The sequence below is a fragment of the Humulus lupulus genome, chromosome 2 (assembly GCF_963169125.1).
Source record: "Humulus lupulus chromosome 2, drHumLupu1.1, whole genome shotgun sequence".
Classification (NCBI taxonomy): Eukaryota; Viridiplantae; Streptophyta; class Magnoliopsida; order Rosales; family Cannabaceae; genus Humulus; species Humulus lupulus.
Window position 1 is genome coordinate 146192643 of NC_084794.1, and position 20000 is coordinate 146212642.

The window sequence follows — 20000 nt, forward strand, 5'->3', positions numbered from 1 at the left end:
GTGATTGAAAATAGTGCAACCAAATATCTTTAGAGGTAAATATTAAATTAGCCTATTTTCAGGAAAATAAGGAACTTTTTAAGACATGCCATGGTTTAAAAATATCTTTATTCCTATTTTGAATCACAAATTTCAAATCGGATTGAGGTGTAAGTTTTGAATGAAAATCGCAAAAAATGTTACAAAATTATGAAAAATAAGGAAGCAATAAATTCATCCGTTATTCAAAAGGCCCTTAAGGACTACTTTACTTTATAGGCTAAACAAAGGAAACCTGCAGCTAGACATGAAATAACCACAGCTGTCACAATCACAATCGTTCAACACATTTATTTTTATTTATAGGCTATTTGATTACAGATAGCAAGTACACCAAGTATGTTGACCATATCCTCACAGATATAGTCTGAAACCTCTCAACAGTATTTATAGATAAAACTGGAGCTTTATGTATTATCATATATCTATTATGTGCTCTGTTTATAAGATTCAAGATAAAACTGGAGCTTTTCACATTGTGTGCTCTCATATTGTTTATGGGGCATTTACTATGTAGTTTATTGTTATAATTATAGTAAAATGGACTTTTAATCAGTCATTTTGTCTCTGCACAAGACCTCATTCTTGATGGGATCCTGGTGCCAATATTTTGGAACTTTTGAGCAAAATCTTTTCGGATATTACGAATTTTTTTCCAACCTAGTGATTTTGAAATGCGATTTTGGGAGTTAATTTGGAACATGGCATCTTTTATCTTCATATATTTTTACACTCAAGCTTTCCCATGTGCACATACAATAAACTGTTGCAGATACATGCTCTTTAGAGCTGGAGTCCCACGTCATGCCATTATTAAGAAATTTGCTGGTGAAGAAATATCACAACTTGAGGAGCTAATTTTAGTTCTATCAAAGCTTTCTAGGGGTGCTCGGGTGCCATTAGAGTATGTTAGCTACACAGATCGTCACCGTCGGAAGGTATATTATGATTTCATCTTATAATTATCACGAGGGAATATATGAGTTTATATCTGGATTATCAGATGTTGTTTAAAATTAAAATTATTTGTGTTATCCTTGTCTTCATATTGTCCAGTGGAAGATAAAATTGGTTTTGGTTAGATTCTCTTTTCTTTAAGGTGATTAAGTGTGGATAAATAATGATGAAAATGAATTATTATTGTGTCTTCATAATTGTAGTAGTCTTTGTCTTGTTACTTATTTATCTCCCTCCCTCTCTCATCTAAAAAATATCTTGTCTGGTTTTTATTAATTTGTATGGGAATTTACTGTCTTTTTCTACTGTTATGATCAGTCAGTCCTGGTGACAGTAGATCGCCATGAATGGTATGCTCCCCCTCAAATCTATAAGCGTGATGATAGCACTGGTCTTTGGAATGCCAAGCCTGCTTTTCAACCTGCCTCTATTCTACCATCGTCTGTGAATGGCCTTGGAGTTCTTTCTGGCCAGGCAGTCCCACTAAGCACCGAGGGCACCTGTATGGAGCACATGAATCAAGACAACCTTGAATTGACTGATGGTCATGATGTTACAAGTATGGAAACCAATTGTGAATTTGTCTTTGATGAAGCAAGTTCTCGGGTTGAAGTTGATCTTGAAGTGAAGAAACGACGTGTGGAAGAGGAGCTGTCTGCAGATGGGAGTCTTGTTGCTGAATATACCGTGCCTGGTACAAGAAATGCTAAACTGGAGGGTCCAATTACAATGGAAAATGCTATGGTGAGGGAATATCAAGGTGCAACTCCTGTTGCTGCTAATGCTTCATTTCCTGAACGTATGATAGAACCCACTTTGGTTATGTTTGAGGTAATAACCTAGAGGCTTCATGCTATATTTTAATCTGAGTACCTGAACTGACCTGTGTTGCCAACTTCTGTTGTTGCTTCCACCCAATCTTTGGATGCATCTATTCACTGAGTTATGTAGTTGATCTTTTGAGTTGTGTTTGCTGCTGCTCTTGCTGTTGAAAGAAATAGATATTTGCTTTGGAAGCATGTAATATATAGAAAACTAAATACCAAATTGTCCTATCAAAACAACAAACTTATATTCAATACATTTATTTTGTATGCAAAAGATAATTATATAAGGTGAAGAGATAATGTCTTCACATAACAGAGCTTCTTTCTTGTCTAGATAAAAACTAAAAAATAAAAGGAATATCGTAAGCTCCCTAGAATTTTAGCCTTATATATACAATAAACATTTTTTTTCTTGCGCGAGCCATTCCACTTATAATACTGAAATTATTAAAATAATAAAATCAATCTATTCACCAAGATAAAGGAGAGAGGGATTCAAGCCCTCAATAAACCTTTGTTTTGGCCTATACATGTTTTCAAGACTGGAGCAACCAGTCAGTCAGCTATCTGTAAAGATAATGTTTAGTTTATTTGTTTTTCTGCTGAATAGGGTTTAGTGAGATAAGTTTATACATTACTATTGTAGAAGTTAACACCATTGCTATATATATAGAAATATCGAGGATGAATCTATAGACCTAGCTATCTGATATAAGTTTATATATTACTATAGTAGATGTTAACACCATTACTATGTATATAGATATAACGAGGATGAATCTATAGACCTAGCTATCTGTACGTATGGATGTATTGGTCTAGCATTCCTTTTGTATCGTAAAATTGGTTTCTTTGATGGGTATATATATATTCCACAATGATTAATGTTTTCTTTTTCGTAACAATTTTTTGGCTGTGATATAGAAATCAAATGGAAATGGTATACAATTTTTTTATTGGTAGATTAGAAGATTAGAAACATGACTGGCTGTTAATATACAAGTATCATTACTTTGGGGGTTATGACTGGAAAGAAACAAGAGGTCTTTCAAAGGACAAATCATTGATGTTGACAGTCTTTGGGAAAATATTTGGTTATGGGTTGCACTTTGGCTGCATAATGTAAATGGTTTCAAATTTTCTAGTTTATCAAGAGACTGGAATGATTTTGTTTTAATGTTTTTTTTTATCTGCATCACATTTTTGTTTCTGTGATAACTGTGGATTTTCCACATCCTTGTATTTTTCTTTAAAATTAATAGAAGGCTATTTTGTTTCAAAATATATGTATATATATATACGAGTATCATTAGCTGAGTGGCTTGACTATCGACCTGTTTGTCATATTGTATTTGATGCTTGTATTCATTTATTTTGTTGTTTTCTATTTTCCATAGTCCTAATTCTAGAAGAGTTAATTTTTTTAATATATGTATTTTAAATAAGAAAGAAGATTCTAAAAGACTTGATATACATTTGCTACACTGTGTTGTTGATTTAATTTAGATTTGTTTTCAAACTTTTGTATATTCTTCATTTCCGAATCATGTATTCAATAAATCTCTTCAACATAGATTGTAGGCCTATATTTGACTCATCAAATTAATCTTAACTATGTAATCTTATAAGCTTGCAGGTTTATGTGCCTCCATCATGTATGCTTGATGGTGTCCATTCACAACATTTTTTTGGCACTGGTGTAGTAATATATCATTCAGGGAACATGGGATTAGCTGCGGTAGACAAGAACACAGTTGCAATATCAGCATCAGATGTGATGCTGTCATTTGCAGCATTTCCCATTGAAATTCCAGGAGAGGTGAATCTATTAATATTGAATTTGTAATTATCATCAGTTAGTAGCCTGCCTAAGTTTAATTATCATTCTTTTTGTCTGAAAGTTGCTTCATTTGTAGGTAGTTTTTCTCCATCCTGCTCACAACTATGCTCTTATTTCATATGATCCCTCTGCTCTGGGACCTGTTGGTGCCTCAGCTGTTCGTGCTGCTGAGTTACTTCCTGGTTGGTTTTGCTCTTCGCTGTAAATTGTCAATTTCTTGCTTTCAATGTAAAACTAGCATGTAGATTTCAGTTTTTTGTAGCTCTACTCTTTTTACGCAAAAGCATAATACATTTCCTTTGTCTGTGGTTTGTGGTTTGCTTAACAACTTTGGTGGTTTGGTTGATTTTAGACTTAGTTTGTGGAAATATCTGCATAAGAAACTTTACAGCTTACCTTATTTCAACTTTTTGTTTCTTAAGCTTTCTGTATTTTGTGAAAAGTGCTTCTCATTCAACGTGAGATGAGTACATACATGTATACAAATTATCTTGTACATATTGCCTAAAATTTCTCCTGTAAACTAGGACCTAGATAATACACAAAATTGACTAATATAAAATATAAATATTTTAGGAAACTAATCTCTAAGAATCAGCTATACAGTGTGATACAGCTAATCACACGCCTGGGTTGATTTTCTACAATTTCTCTTTGCTCTTGTGTTTTCACATTGACAATATATCTTAAAAAAATTTGTATTTAGCATTTCCAAGAAAAAGATGTATTCATGTTGGAAAAAAATTCTCTTACCATTTAGATATTTGGGCAGGAGATGTGACCACGATCATTCATAACTTGGTATTTTGTTGTTATTATCTCTCTACTCTAATAACATAGGGTTGTATACAATCTACATGATTCTATTTTAGGTACGAAGTACACAGCCAGCCTAAATTATTCGATTAAATCTCCTAGTTAATTGAATCTTGAACACATTGTATTGAGCATGCATATTAATATTGCTTTTGTATAATATTTTATAGTCATATTGTGTGTGGACATTGATGCGTGTTCTCTAACTATTTTTATGCATCACAAATGACTTTTTGAGTGGATTTTCCCCAATTTTTTCAAGCTATATTTACTTCGAAACATTTCACTTTGAAACAGAGCCATTAAGTCGTGGAGACTCAGTATATCTCGTGGGTTTAAGTAGAAGCCTGCAAGCAACATCACGGAAATCCATTGTTACCAACCCGTGTGCTGCATTAAATATTGGCTCAGCTGATTGCCCACGGTACAGAGCAACCAATATGGAAGTAATTGAACTTGATACTGGTAATTGTGGTTTTTATACTCTAAATCCAAACTAGACCTGAAAAATGACACTTTCGATTTGGGTTCATTTTGGATTTTCTTTTATTCCTTCTTTCAGATTTTGGTAGTTCATTTTCGGGTGTCCTGACTGATGAGCAGGGAAGGGTCCAAGCTATATGGGGAAGCTTCTCAACTCAGGTCCTCTCTTTAAGCCCTTGTCATGTTATCTATTTATTATCGTAGTCAAGGTTGTCAAATGAACTATTCATATCGTTTATTAAAGTTTTATGAGCTTAAATTATATTCTATTCTCTTAGTTCTTAAATCCGTTTTTTTCTGCATGTGTAAAGTACATGTACATTTCCGTTCAAAAATGGTAAAATGGATATAAATTTTTTTTTAAATAGTATTATTGATAAATATTTTAAAGTGATTTTAGTTTCTCATAAATAAGCTTTGCTGATGTGGGTTATTGGGTTAAACTCTGAGTCCTGACTTCAAGATAGGACTTTCTTAATTTTCTGCATAATACTTTTGTTTCTCTTTGCATAATATAGAAACTGTCTATTGTCCTTTTTCGGTCAGGATCTTTGGATGTGTGCATGTATTTTAAATAAGGGGATTTTTTCCCCTCCTTTTGTTTTTACAACTCACACATCGTTGCCTCTTTTTTTTTCCCTTGCCAGATTGAAATCCTTATTAAATGACTGTATACAATCCTCCTCATCTTCGATCTTCACATGCCCCCTCTATTTTTCTTTTGGGATTCCCAATTTCCATACAGCACGTATATTGACGTGTCTGATCCTCCATTATTTACTGATGCAGAAAAAAAAACGCTTAAGGAAACAAATGGTGAATTCACAACCCCAAGGAGCCATCCTTAAACTTGTCAAACTTGTCGAACTCAAGTCGTGCGGCATTCTTATATTTTTTTCTTCCTTTTTATTTTGGTTAAGGGAGAACTGACAAGATAATGGGGTTCTGTGAGAGTTGCTAGATTTAGTGTGATTTTTGGATCAGTATTGAGATGTTATATGTATTATGTATTACACCATGCCAGATCGCAACATACTATTATTTCTACATTTCCAGTTAAAACCTGTTTAATAGTTTTAATGGTGTTAATTGTGCAATCAGTATTCTGAAGTAATCTCTTTTGTGACTACATTCTTATATGTTCTCATGGTTTTATTCTCATTTCCAGCTAAAGTTTGGATCGACCACTTCAGAAGATCATCAATTTGTCCGAGGCATCCCAATTTCAACAATCAGCCAAGTTCTTGACAAAATTATAAATGGTGCAAGTGGGCCTCCTCTTCTCATAAATAGTATTAAAAGACCAATGCCTCTTGTAAGAATTTTAGAGGTTGAGCTATATCCTACATTGCTATCAAAAGCCAGGAGTTATGGGCTGAGCGATGATTGGGTCCAGGTTTGTTTTTTCTTGTAAATTGTGCTCTTCTCTCTGCATGTTCCATGTATACACTAGTCACTCTTATTGCTCTTTAAGATTTGTGTTTTAGGGTCATGTTGACTCATCAAATGCAGCTAAGAAACAAACAGCTTTTATTAATGAGAGAAATGATACAGAAGTAGAGCGAGTGAAAACACCCACCACAGCAACAAAAAACCATTACAGAAAATATTGCCATTCCCTGACTAAATTAGGAAATGAAATTCCTTTAAACTCTTTTGCATCATACAGCCATTTATATTTGTTGTATGAGAAACAAAGATGTATTGAAAAAATATAATATATATCATCTGAGTTACAACCTAAAATGCCAGTATAACATTACTGCACCTCACCCCATAATATAAACAAAACTAACATATACATAACACAACCATGGTTTTTTACAGCCACAGCTGCCAATCACACTGAAGCATAGGAAAGAATAAATTCTTGAATTCAATACTCTTGAAAATCCAAATCATATAGCCATATTGCTATCCAATATCTAACTTTGTCCCATAAACTCTATTCATTTTCCTCAGATTCTTCAGATGTCCTATTTCCTTCAAGCCATAAAGTCCATGTCGCCACACAATAAGGGTGGTTCAAATGGTTAGGCATGTGGTTTGCTCTTACAAGGTTTGAGGTTCAAGCCCCTCTTGGAGACCTACATAGTAATTGCTGAAATTTCCTGATCCCCAAATATTGTAGGGCTAGGCGTGGAGTATAGATTAAAAAAAAATGACAGAGAAAAAATAAAGTTCATATTGCCATGGCTTCCACCTTCCACAGAAGTTGTCTGGCTAAACCACCCAAAACTTCAAAAGGTAGTAAATCTGTACAGCATTGTGGCACACACCATTGCAATCTGAATTCTCTTAACAAATTGAACCAGAACTTCAAAGAGAATTTGCAATGCAGAAATAAATGATTAATAGACTCTCCATCTTGTTTACATTAAACACGCAACCTGGAGACATGTCTTGATAAGGTCTTCGAGTTAGTAAAACTTCATGTAGATTGTCATAGGTAGTGCTGAAGAACTAGATACTTTTATTTATTTATATTTAATTAAATAAAGAAACAGAAATAGTGCTTGATTACAGAAAGAGATAGAGAATGAGTATAAGAATTAGATTTTCAATCAAGAAACAGGATGGCTGATTTCTGTCCTTATTTTCTGCTCTATAGATGTGTAAGGACAGGATGGTGATTGATATTAGCCAAGTTTTATGTGCTTACCAGGATTTTATTTTTTTAACATACGTTTTTCACTTACCATACGTTTTACACCATTTTTGTCAACACTTTTAATTACAGAATTCTGAGATAATAGGCAAGTCTTGCAAAATAAAAAATATATTAATACAAGCAGAGCTGCTTTGTTTAATAACAAGAACAATAACAATAACAAAGGATCTAGAGTTGGATGACAGCTAGAAACTCAATTTACTTGTTTCTTAATGGATAAGTGATGTTTGATATATCAAAGTAATTAAGAGCACCCTCAACTTTGTTATCTTTGTTGCTAAATCTAGGTGAAATCCTTTTCCAGGCTCTAGTTAAGAAAGATCCAATCAGACGACAAGTATTACGTGTGAAAGGGTGTTTTGCTGAATCAAAAGCTGAAAATCAATTAGAGCAAGGAGACATGGTGTTGGCAATCAACAAGGAGCCAGTTACGTGCTTCCAAGACATTGAAAATGCATGTCAAGCCTTGGACAAATACGATAACAATGAAGGGAAACTTAACATGACCATTTTCAGACAGGTGAGCTACAATTTTTTTTATTATTTTTTTCTATTATTTTTCTGGTTGCATGTTTTGTTGGTTTCTGGGGTGAGAGTTATGTTTTTCTCTCCCTCTTTCCTTTGTATTTTTCTCATAATGATTGGAACAGTTTTTGTTTCTTAGTCAAAAAATAAAAAATCATTTACATAAACTGTAAATGAAATAAATTATGAACAATTTATTTCAATTTGTTTTATAATTTTCCTCTTTGGGAAAAGTGGCTGGGTGGTTAGCTTAGAAAAGTATGGTCCTGTATATTCTATCTTGTGGTGTACATTACTTGTTACTGGTTTGGATTTTTTTTGGCCAATGACTAGTAATTGTGCTCTATTGTTCATACTTCCATCTACATGCTTTCCAGGGATGTGAAATTGATCTTCAAGTGGGAACTGATGTTAGAGATGGAAGTGGCACCACCCGTGCAATAAATTGGTGTGGTTGTATTGTTCAGGATCCTCATCCTGCAGTTCGTGCTCTTGGATTTCTTCCAGAAGAAGGTCACGGCGTATATGTGGCAAGGTAAGACTTCTCTTCACTTGCAAATAATAAACGGAACGAAATATAAAATGTGGTTTTAAAAATCCTGTATCTAGATGCTATCCTATTGGCAGGTTTAATGGACAATAATATTGACTCTTGGCTTCTTGCCCTCAACACTAAGAGTTATATTGTAGAAAATAAATGCCGTCTTTCATTGGGACTGGGTTAAAATGGGTAGCTTGCTACACTTATACTGGCCGTGCATCATTAGTATATTTCTACTGCTATTCTTTTTTATTTATTTGTTTTTACTAGATACGCCTAATTTATACATCAGTTTTTCTGCCAAGCTTTAATATGCAAAGATTTTGAGAGTACTTGCATCTTTTTAGTTTTCTTCTGTAAACATGTATATTGCAAGCCACTTTATAAAGTTTGTTGTATACAAAATGGGGATCACAAGTTGAGAAATTATCAGGTGGTGTCATGGTAGTCCAGTGCATAGATATGGCCTATATGCTCTTCAGTGGATTGTTGAAGTAAATGGAAAGCCAACTCCAAATTTAGATGCTTTTGCAGATGTGACAAAGGTACTCTCTATCTTGTGTATAGTGTATTTGTTTTTAGAATACGTGAGAAAGATAAGTCAACCCGTTTGGAGTTCTCGTGATATTATAATTTTTTGCTTTCCTTAATTAGTATGTCATGAATAATAGTAATAAAGCTGGGTGGAGTTTATAGTCCAACCCCAAAATTGGGGAAACTTTACAAGGGCACTGTCAAAGAGAATGGATTGAATTCCTAAGTTGACAGAGACCAATAACCAGCCCATATCACCCTGATTGGATATTTATATTATAATTCATAAATGTCACACACACTGATAAGATCTTAAACCTGTCAACAAGCCAAACCAATAGAACAATAGCTTTCTATCCAAACAGAAAGAATTAGGGAACAGAGGGTAGCTATTATTGAATTAGAAAATAGCAGAAGAGTCACAAGTTCTATAGGTTTTGAGAGCCTGGGTCTCTCCACGATGCTGTGAACAAATCACTAGCTCAAGCCTACCCTCACTCACACATACAACACAGTATATTAGCTCCCCATAATGATCTCAGTAATTACCAAAAAGCCCCCCTTACAAAACAATTAGGCTCCCCTAATTACCCTTGGGCGTTAGTCCTCTTACCTTTCCTAGTATATGTGAAATGCACCTCAGGTGTAACATTACCACCCCCCATTTCTTTAACCTTGTCCTCAAGGTCAAAAGTGGGAAACTGAGCACGGATGACGTCAAACTTCTCCCAAGTAGCCTTGAACAAAGGAAAGAAGACCACCCCGAATTAGACAGAATGTGGCGCACATTCAACACCCCTGCTGGTTCGAAGATTAACTCTAAATCGACAGTCAAGGTAGGTGGCAACGTTGAAGAAGAATGAGCTGTGCCTATAGCTGTTCGGAGTTGTGACAACACATGGAACATAGGATGGACGACGGAGGCAATAGGAAGATCCAATCGATAAGCCACAGCCCCAATTCGCTTTAGGACCCGAAATGGGCCATAGAAATGGGTAGCGGGTTTCGCATTTCTACGGTTGGCCAAAGTTTTTTGCCTATACGGTTGAAGCTTCACAAAAACGTGGCCCCCCTCATAGAATTCGACATGACGGCGTGACAAATCAGCGGAGCCCTTCATCTTTTGCTGCGCTCACAGCAAATGCATTTTCAAATCATCAAGGAACGAGTCCCGGTCCTCCAACCACTGGTTCACAACCAAGATATAGGTAGAATATGAAGAATAGCACACCAAAGAGGGAGGGTCCCGTCCATAGAGAACCTTAAACGGGGTGCAACCTAGCGAAGAATGGAAGGAGGTATTGTACCAATATTCAACCCAAGAGAACCATTTGGCCCATGCTCGGGGACGTTCAGAAGCGAAGCAGTGCAAGTAAGTTTCAAGGTAGTGATTGACAACCTCTGATTGTCCATCTGTTTGGGGGTGATACGCTGTGTTGTACTTCAATTCGGTGCCCTGAAGCCAAGACCATTCAACCCAAAATGACTCAGGAAGACACGGTCCAGATCAGAGACGATGACTCAGGAAGACATGCCATGTAGCTTAACCACATGTTGAAGGAATTCCTTGGCCACAATCTGAGCATTGAAGGGATGCTTGAGGCCAATGAAATGGCCATACTTACTCAGGCAGTCTACCACAACTAGGATAGTGTCAAACCCCTTCGATTTAGGAAGCCCCTCAATAAAATCCATAGTCAAATCGTCCCACACCTTCTCTGGCAGTCCCAATGGTTGGAGAAGGCCTGCTGGAGACATAGCAGGATGTTTATTTCGCTGGCATACTTCACAAGCTCGAACAAACTCGATCACCACACGCTTCATTCCTGGCCAATATACATCACTACGAAGCTGCTGGTAAGTCCGTTGCTCACCTGAATGACCCCCAATGGCCGAGCAGGGATAATCCTTCAAGAAATGGGGAATCAAAGTAGACGAGGCAGCAAGAACCAACCTGCCCTTGTATACCAAACGCCCTTGATCAATGGAAAAATCTGAAATCACCTTGCCTTGTTCAAGATCGGCTAACACGCAGGAAAAGAAAGGATCCTGGCGGACCTCTTGTGCGATGAGATCCTATTCAAGCAAGAACTTTAAACTTTTTTGGTCGGTCTGCACCATAAACTTGCGTCCCAACAAGTAAGGGCGCCATTTGAGGATGGCGAGAACAATGGCCATGAGTTCCTTCTCGTAGATAGACTTCAACTGAGATCGAGGCTTCAAAACTTTGGGGAAATAAGCAAGGGGTCAACCCTCTTGCATCAAAACTGCTCCAATTTCGGACCCAGATGCATCATTTTCAATTACAAAGGTCTTTGAAAAATCTTGAAGGGCGAGCATGGGAACGAAAGTCATAGCTTTCTTGAGGTTATTGAAAGCTTCAGTGATAGCCGCCGTCCACCCATAGCGATCCTTCTTCAATTAGTCAGTAAGGGGTTGCACAATGGCTCCATAACCAGCAACAAACTTCCTATAGTAACTCGTGAGTCCCAAAAATCCACGCAGGTCCTTGATAGATTTGGGTAGTGGCCAATCAAGCATGGCTGATTTTTGCAGAATCCCCAACCACGCCATCGCCCGAAATGATGTGCCCAAGGTACTTCAATTGCCGCTGAACGAAGCAACATTTCTTCAAATTCGCATAGAGTTGATTCTGAGCTAATGTGTGTAGTACCAAGGAGAGGTGTTCGAGATGAGTGGCTTCGTCTGGACTACAGACCAAGATGTCATCAAAGAAGACCAAAACGAAGAGGGACAGAAATGGCTTGAAAACCTCATTCATGAGTGACTGAAATGTGGTTGGCGCATTAGTGAGGCCAAAGGGTATGAACACAAATTCATAATGCCCTTCATGAGTACGGAAGGCAGTCTTTTGAATGTCCTCAAGGCAAAGTCGTATTTGATGATATCCGGATTGCAAGTCGAGTTTCGTAAAACTCGTGCTCCATGTAACTCATCAATCACTGGAATTAGAAGCATATCGGCGACTGTCTCCCGATTAAGAGCATGGTAGTCCACACAAAAGCGCTAGTTGCCATCTTTTTTCTTCATTTCCAGAACTAGACTTGAGAAGGGGCTATTACTGGGTTGGATGATCCCAACATCCAATATTTCCCCCACTAGCCTTTCGATTTCATGCTTCTGACTTTGGGGGTAGAAATAGGGCCGCACACTAATTAGAGTTGCATCAGGTCGTTGAGTGATGGCATGGTCATGAGAATGTTGCGGAGGCAGAGTAGTCGGCATGTCAAAAACAGGAGCAAACTGTGGCAATAGACCCGAGAAAGCCGTTGGTAATTCGTTGTTTGTTGTAGACACGGTCGAGCAACCCAGTTCGATCCATATGCCTTGCTGCTCGTGTTGTAGAGTGCGAATCATGGACTTAAGGGAGACGCGGGTCTTGTGTAAGGAGGGTCACCCTTCAAAGTAACGGACTGCCCACACATTCAACTTCATAATATGATCTTTCCAATGATGATAGGTTCCACCCCACCCCCCAGCCACTGGATACCGAGAATAACATCTGTGTTGCCCAAGGATAATGGTAGAAAATCATTAATGATCTCTAAGTCTTGCAAAATCAGTAGTACTGCTCGACAAATGCCTTCCCCCCGAACTGCCTGACCCATACCCATTTGAACCCCATACACTTAGTGGAAGAATTCAGTAGAGCCAATTTGGTAGCTAACTTAGAGGTAATAAAATTGTGAGTGGCGCCACTGTTGATTAACACCACCACCTCCTAGTTATGGGTGCCACTTCCTATCACACTTGAAACAAACCCCGCATGTTTTTTTCTCTTGAATTTCTGCCTCTGCAAGTCTCCGATGAGTAGTAGTGGGACTCTGGGCGATGGAGACTTTGACGAGGTAGAAGACGAAGAAGAAACGAACGCACCCTTGGGCTCAGAAATGATTAAAGTCCCCAAGGGCCGATTGGGACCTGATTTCCCCGGTCCAAAACGATGGGCCTGAACTAGGGCTTGGTTGGCCTCAATAGCCTCTGCCAGTTCCATTGTCTTCACCAGCCCAGTGGGCTCTCAAATGCGTAACATGCCTTGAATTCCCATCTTCAACTCCTTCAGGAACGTCAACTCCAAAATTGGCTCTACAATAGAACCCAGAGAGGAAGTGAGTAATTCGAACTGACAACGATATTCCTAAATCGTCGAATCTTGTTGGAGGCCAAAGAAACGATCATGTGCTCTCATGGGTTGGGTGGAATTGCCGAATGAGCAGAGCCTTAAGGTCCTCCCAAGTCCCAATTGGTTACCGAAGATTTTCCCATCGAAGCCAATGCAACGCCGCCCCTCCAAACACATCACCGTTGCCTCGAGCTGCTTTGTTGCCTTGAGACGTTGCAATGAGAAATAATAGTTAAGCCTGATATTATGAAATTGAGGCGTACGCCTCGAGGCGTGCTTCGAGGCGAGGCAGTGAAACTTCGACGCTACGCCTCTTAGGTTGGTGAGGCACACGCCTCTGAGGTGAAACGCATTAAGGCGCATGCCTCATCTTATATGATTTGACTGTTTTATTGTGCCTCACGTGGATTATTTTATAATTGTTTTTAAGAGTTGTTTTTGGGCTTTTAAATGAGTTAAATGAGCTTTAGTTTGAGCTTTTTTTAGCAAATTAGGCAAAAGAAAACCATAAAAACATTTCTCCCTCTTCTCCTTTCATCACCTCACGACAACTCCTCCCCTCAACCTCGTAAGTCACGAAATAGCTGCCCTCCTCTCTCATCTCTCACGACAGATTTTAAGACTTATAACTAGTACTTTTATGACTTCGATATGGAATTATGTGTTATGAATTTTATGATATTTCATGAATTTTATGATATATTTTTTTAAAAATTTTATTTGTTCTTATTGTTGAGGTGTATGCCTCGTTGCACCTTGAGGATGACGCCTTGTGGTACAAAGAGAAAACGTCTCGCCTCAAGATTTCGCCTTTCAAATCCTTGCGTCCAATCATTCGGGACCGTGCCAGAATAAACGGGAAGCTCAATCTTCCGGGCCCAGAATTTGGGACGGCGCCCGCCATCACTCGTACGGAACAAGGTCGCTACTCTGTGTCGACCTCGACGAATATGAAGCGCTCCGTGAGGACTAGGATGCAGGGACTCGATAGCCAGCTCGAAAGCAATGAAAGCTTGGCTCTTAAGCATCAGGTCTAATTTCTCGGTAATGGCAGCCAAATTGTGAGAATGAGAGTTGACCGTCTCCCGTAGCTCATTCACCCCCCCTTCCCCTGACAACTGCGGACTCCACCCGAGTAGGCATCCACTAGAATTGGAATTCTCTGATACCAATTGATAAGATCCGAAACCTGTCAACAAGCCAAACCAATGGAACAATAGCTTTCTATCCAAACTAAAATAATTAGGGAACAGAGGGTAGCTATTATTGAATTAGAAAATAGCATAAGAGACAAGTTCCACAGGTTTCGGGAACCTGGGTCTCTCCACGATGCTATGAACAAATCACTAGCTCAAGCCTACCCTCACTCACACATGCAACAAAACATAGTATATTATCTCCCATAATGATATTAGAAATTACCAAAGGAAAACTTGATGCTTTATGCATTTTAATATACCCTATTTATTCTATATGACAGGTTTTATAATCAATTAAAATATATGCCATTTTTTAAAAATTTGACCAAACTACCCCTTCCATTTTTAACAACCCCTCATTCTCTCTAACTTCACTCTCTCTCTCTCAATCTCACTCACTCCCTCACGAATCTCAGTCCCTGGCCACCACAACCACCTCCTTCACAGTGGTCGGACCACCATAGAGGGTCTTTCTTTGCGTCATTGCTGACCACCACACAACTACATCTTCCTCCAAAAAAAAGTTTTGAATCTAGATATTTAGTGTATATGTGATGATTCTATGACAATGAGCACTTTAGAATAAAGGATTTGAATGAGTTTTTAGTATTTAGGTTCAATTAAAAATTGATTAATGGATGATTACATTTTGGAGGTGATAATGAGTTTGAAAATCTAGAAAAACGATGGTTAACGATGATATAACAATGGTTTAGCGATGCATTAGCGATGGTTCCTAAAAACTTAATTTTTGGCATAAAAACGATGGTAAAATGATGGCTAACGATGGTTTAGCGATGCTTTAGCATTGGTACCATAAAACTTAATTTTTGGCATCTAAATGATGGCTAAGGATGGTGTAGCGATGATTTAGCGATGGTACCTTAAAAACATAATTTTTGCATAAAACAATGGTTTAGTGACGCGTTAGTGATGGTACCATAACAACTTAATTTTTGGCATCAAAATGATAGCTAACGATGGTATAATAATGGTTTAGCTATGGTACCTTAAAAACTTAATTTTTGGCATAAAACGATGGCTAACGATGGTATAACAATGGTTTAGCGATGATACCATAAAACTTAATTTTTGACATCAAAACGATAGCTAATAATGGTATAACGATGGTACCATAAAAACTTGTTTGTTGGCATAAAATGATGGCTAACGATTGTATAATGATGGTTTAGTGATGGCACCTTACAAACTTAATTTTTGGCATAAAATGTGGTATAACGATGGTTTAGAGATGCTTTATGCCAAAAATTAAGTTTTAAGGTACCATCGCTAAACAATTGTTAGCCATCGTTTTGATGCCAAAAATTAAGTTTTTATGGTACCATTGCTAACGCATCGCTAGATCATCGTTTTTAATGCAATCGCTTTAAGTTTTTATGGTACCATCGCTAATGCATTGTTATACCATTGTTAGCTATCGTTTTATGCCAAAAATTAAGTTTTTAAGGGACCATCACTAAGCCATCGTTATACCATATCGTTAGCCATTATTTTATGCTAAAAATTAAGTTTTTAAGGTACTATTGTTTAAATGTCAAAAATTAAGTTTTATGGTACCATCGCTGAACCATTGTCATACCATCATTTTTATGCCAAAAATTAAGTTTTTATGGCACTATCGTTTTTCTAAATTTTCAAACCCATCATCACCTTCAAAATGTAATCATTCATTAAATGATTTTTAATTGAACGTAGATATTAAAAACTCATTCAAATCCTTATTCTAAAGTTCTCATTGTCATAGATTCATCACACATACACTAAACATCTAGATTCAACCCTTTTTTTTTGGAGGAAGATGTGGTTGTATGGTGGTTGCCAATGACGCGAAGAAAGAGACTCTGTGGTGGTCGACGATGTTTGTGAAGGAGATGGATGTGGTGGCTAGGGGCTGAGATTCGTGAGTGAGAAAAAGAGAGTGATCTCAGAAGTGAGAGAGAGAGAAAGAGCGAAGTTAGAGAGGAGGGGTTGTTGAATGGAAGGGGTAGTTTGGTCAAATTTTTAGAAAATGATATATATATTTTAAATAATTATAAAAGTAGGGCTGTGCAAAAGTTTTTGTAAACCGACAAAAAATGTAACCCGACAAAAATTCAAAATGCCCAATTATTATATTGGACCGTTTGGGAATTATACCAACCTGTCTAAATAAACCGATTAAGAGTTTTTTTGTTCATTTATACATACATACATTACGTATATTATTATATATATTATACTAAATATTATTTTTCACAATGAATTTAAAATAATGTGTTAAATTTCAATTTAGAATAATATGTCTAAGTTTGGAAGATGTATACTATACTTTTAGTTTGTTGAATCTATTATTTTATCATTTTATAAAAAAAAAACTTAAGATTGGTTTGGGCAGGTTAACCTGACCAAACCGCCTAAAACATTAGACGCGTTAAACTTGTTTTTTTACATTGGGTTAGATTAAAATATGTTATAACTTGACCAATAAACACCCCTATATAAAAGTTGTCTTATAGAATAGATATAAATATGGTATATTAAGATGCATAAAGCATCAAGTTATCCTTACCAAAAAGCCTCCCTTACAAAACAATTAGGCTCCCCAAACTACCCTTGGCCGTTGGGCCTCTTACCTCTCCTAGTATATGTGAAACGCACCTCAGGTCTAACACACACACACACACACTCTATTTGCCTCTCGCTGCTAACCACACTATTCTGCCTAACTCTTTTTTCTCATCTGCAAGAGCATTGCATTACAAAAATCAATATTAGCGATCCAATATTTTTTTGACTGGTTCTGTCTAACTCTTTTTTCTCATCTGCAAGAGCAACACATTACAAAAACCAATCTTAGCAAATCCAATATTTTTTTGACTGGGGTAGAACAAATTATTATTGTTATTTTTTATGGTGAGCTCTTGTTATTGACAGTAATTGAGTCTTGTCAACTAATCCTTGTCCTGTTTAGTAGATTAGTAGATTCATCAATTAAAGAACATGCTTATCTTTTTTTTTTTTTGAAATGGCACCAGGGTCTAGAACATGGAGAGTTTGTTCGTGTGAGGACAGTGCATCTGAATGGGAAGCCTAGAGTACTAACACTGAAACAGGACTTGCATTACTGGCCTACCTGGGAGTTGAGGTTTGATGCGGATACTGCAACATGGCGTCGAACTGTAATTAAAACACTAGGATGAAGTATCACGTATGCCAAAATGAGACCGCTTGGGAAGCAGGAGAAGGAAGCTTGTAAAGTACCTTCGAAATATTTTTCTCACTCCATGATGCCTTGGAGGTTCCGAGTAATGAAATCGAAATATTACATTTTGGAAGAGCATGAAAATTGAGGCTGATCATATCATTTTGAGTGGATGGGAATATGGCATATTACCCAAAACAGGCAGCTAGCTATTTATCAACCTGGGGAATCATAAATTATAGCAAGAGGTTAATTTTAGTGGAAAGAAGATTTATATATTTTATAAAAGATACCTGAAGCGATTTTTACTAGGACCGCAATATATATACATATCAACAAGCTCATTTTTCGATTGCCCATCCCAATATTTTATTTCTTTAATGAACAAACCTCTTTATTTGTAGCTTTATGTTTATTTGCTCTCATGGTTTGTTGCTAGCATTTTCTGTGGTGTTGAAAATTGATCTTTCTACAATGTGTGAAATGGGATAAGAATTTCTTTATCTGATAAAAATTGCATCTCCTTTGCGTGCGTGTAAGACTGATATTTCCTCTACAATGCGTGTATTAAAGATTATATCTCATATGTATATTTGTTGTTTGTCACTTCAGATATTTGTTTAAAAAATTAAAATGCATATAGTAGTATAGATTTATTTATCGAAACTTCAACACGATATAGTTCTTTCCCACTTGATCTTACATATGGAAAGAACTTGACCGAGGTATTCTAAATTAGATATGGGAGAATAATCAATGAATTTCACACACTAACGTTCTCTTTTGCATTTCTCTTTTAAAACAATAAATTTGGATAAGGTACCATAGTTGTATTATTTTCTAATGTAGTTTTGTAATTTTGATTTTATTGTTTTAACATAATATTTTTTTAAAACATTTTGCTAAATCATTTTTCAAGCTTTATATTTTAATGAATGGTACTTTTATATTTTAAATTTTATATAAATAATTATTTAATTTTCAGAGTATTTTTATATTTAGTTTTTATTTTAAATTTAGAAAAAAGTAGTACTTTTACAATCTTTTTGGTCATTTTTTATTTTAATTTTAAAACTATATTAAATCAGTTTCATTCGCCCAATAGTAATAAATACTGTCACTTTCATTCTCGTCGTGGCACTAGGAAAAAAAACCAGTATGGAAAGTTGTAAATATATAAATATAATTACTATAATTACATAATAATTTGAGTGTAATTAAATGAGTTTTTTATTATATTGTATGTTAATGGATTATGATAAGTATTTATTTTTTTCGTTAATATTATATAAATAAAATAAGTACTGATTTTATTTTTCTTTTCTTCCATTTATTAGATATATGAATATAATAAGTATAATTACGTAATAATAAGAGAGATAGGAATATAATTAAATAATGAGTTTCTTATTATTTTCTATGTTATTTGATTATAATTATTTTGATCTTGTAAATGTATCGTATAGAAATATCTATAGAATTAGCTATTGAAATCCCAAGTAAATATTAGATTAGAAAAAAAAAGAAACTAGAAAAGATTACTTTAAATATAATATGAAACTATATACATAACCACATACATAAATATATTCAAAGCAATCTATTTATTCATAAATAATAAAAACAAATCAAGATTTTCATGAAAAAAATCGACTTTGTTCAATGATTGCTCGATGGTGTTTGATCCGATTATTGGAAGAGACGTAATTTTTTACTCGGGTGTCCATTTGTGGTGATTTTTTTTAATTTGGGTGTTTTTTTTTATATGTACACGTTTGGAAAGTGTAAAACTTGAAAAAACAAATACAAAAATGCAAACATACCTCTTGTGAGAAAGTTAGTAAGTTCTACTTCAAAAGGGATGAGACTGAAACTCCTAGAATAAGAGATTCACTAATAATAGCAACCCAACTCCAACCTCATTAATTTCAAGGGAAATACTTTAATGGGTTAGAACAAGTTATTGATAAGCGGATGGTTCCAACACTAAAACTAATGTGAGTTCCATCCAAGATGGTTTATGTTGGTTGCTACCGAGTGAGGTCTAAACCAATGACTTTTAATGAAGTTCAGTTGAGTGCAACAATCATCTGTAAATGTAGCAAAGATGATGTAAGTACTTCATCTATGTGAACTTATTAGAGGTTGTGCCGCCTCTCATGGGAGTTGGAGTTTCTTCCTAGAAAGTTAATAAAAGGATGAGCACATGGTCATATGAGTGC

The 20000-nt window shown here is 36.1% G+C and overlaps 1 protein-coding gene across 5 annotated transcripts in view; it reads left to right on the forward strand.

Moving 5' to 3' along the window:
• Positions 1 to 18317, forward strand: part of LOC133818602 (protease Do-like 7) — a 33362-nt gene extending 15045 nt beyond the window's left edge. The window contains exons 14-27 of one of the 5 annotated variants that reach the window (XM_062251587.1): positions 812 to 977; positions 1315 to 1827; positions 3460 to 3642; positions 3740 to 3845; positions 4777 to 4944; positions 5042 to 5121; positions 5752 to 5778; positions 6131 to 6358; positions 6925 to 6994; positions 7094 to 7209; positions 7938 to 8153; positions 8536 to 8693; positions 9133 to 9244; positions 17612 to 18317. In XM_062251587.1, the coding sequence (XP_062107571.1) occupies positions 812 to 977; positions 1315 to 1827; positions 3460 to 3642; positions 3740 to 3845; positions 4777 to 4944; positions 5042 to 5121; positions 5752 to 5778; positions 6131 to 6358; positions 6925 to 6994; positions 7094 to 7209; positions 7938 to 8153; positions 8536 to 8693; positions 9133 to 9244; positions 17612 to 17776 (2308 nt within the window). In that variant the 3' untranslated portion in view covers positions 17777 to 18317. Of the gene's footprint in view, positions 1 to 811; positions 978 to 1314; positions 1828 to 3459; positions 3643 to 3739; positions 3846 to 4776; positions 4945 to 5041; positions 5122 to 5751; positions 5779 to 6130; positions 6359 to 6924; positions 6995 to 7093; positions 7210 to 7920; positions 8154 to 8535; positions 8694 to 9132; positions 9245 to 17611 lie in introns of those variants that run through there. The other 4 variants (XM_062251588.1, XM_062251589.1, XM_062251590.1 and 1 more) reach the window with 4 other exon arrangements.
• The last annotated feature ends 1683 nt before the right edge of the window (positions 18318 to 20000 follow it).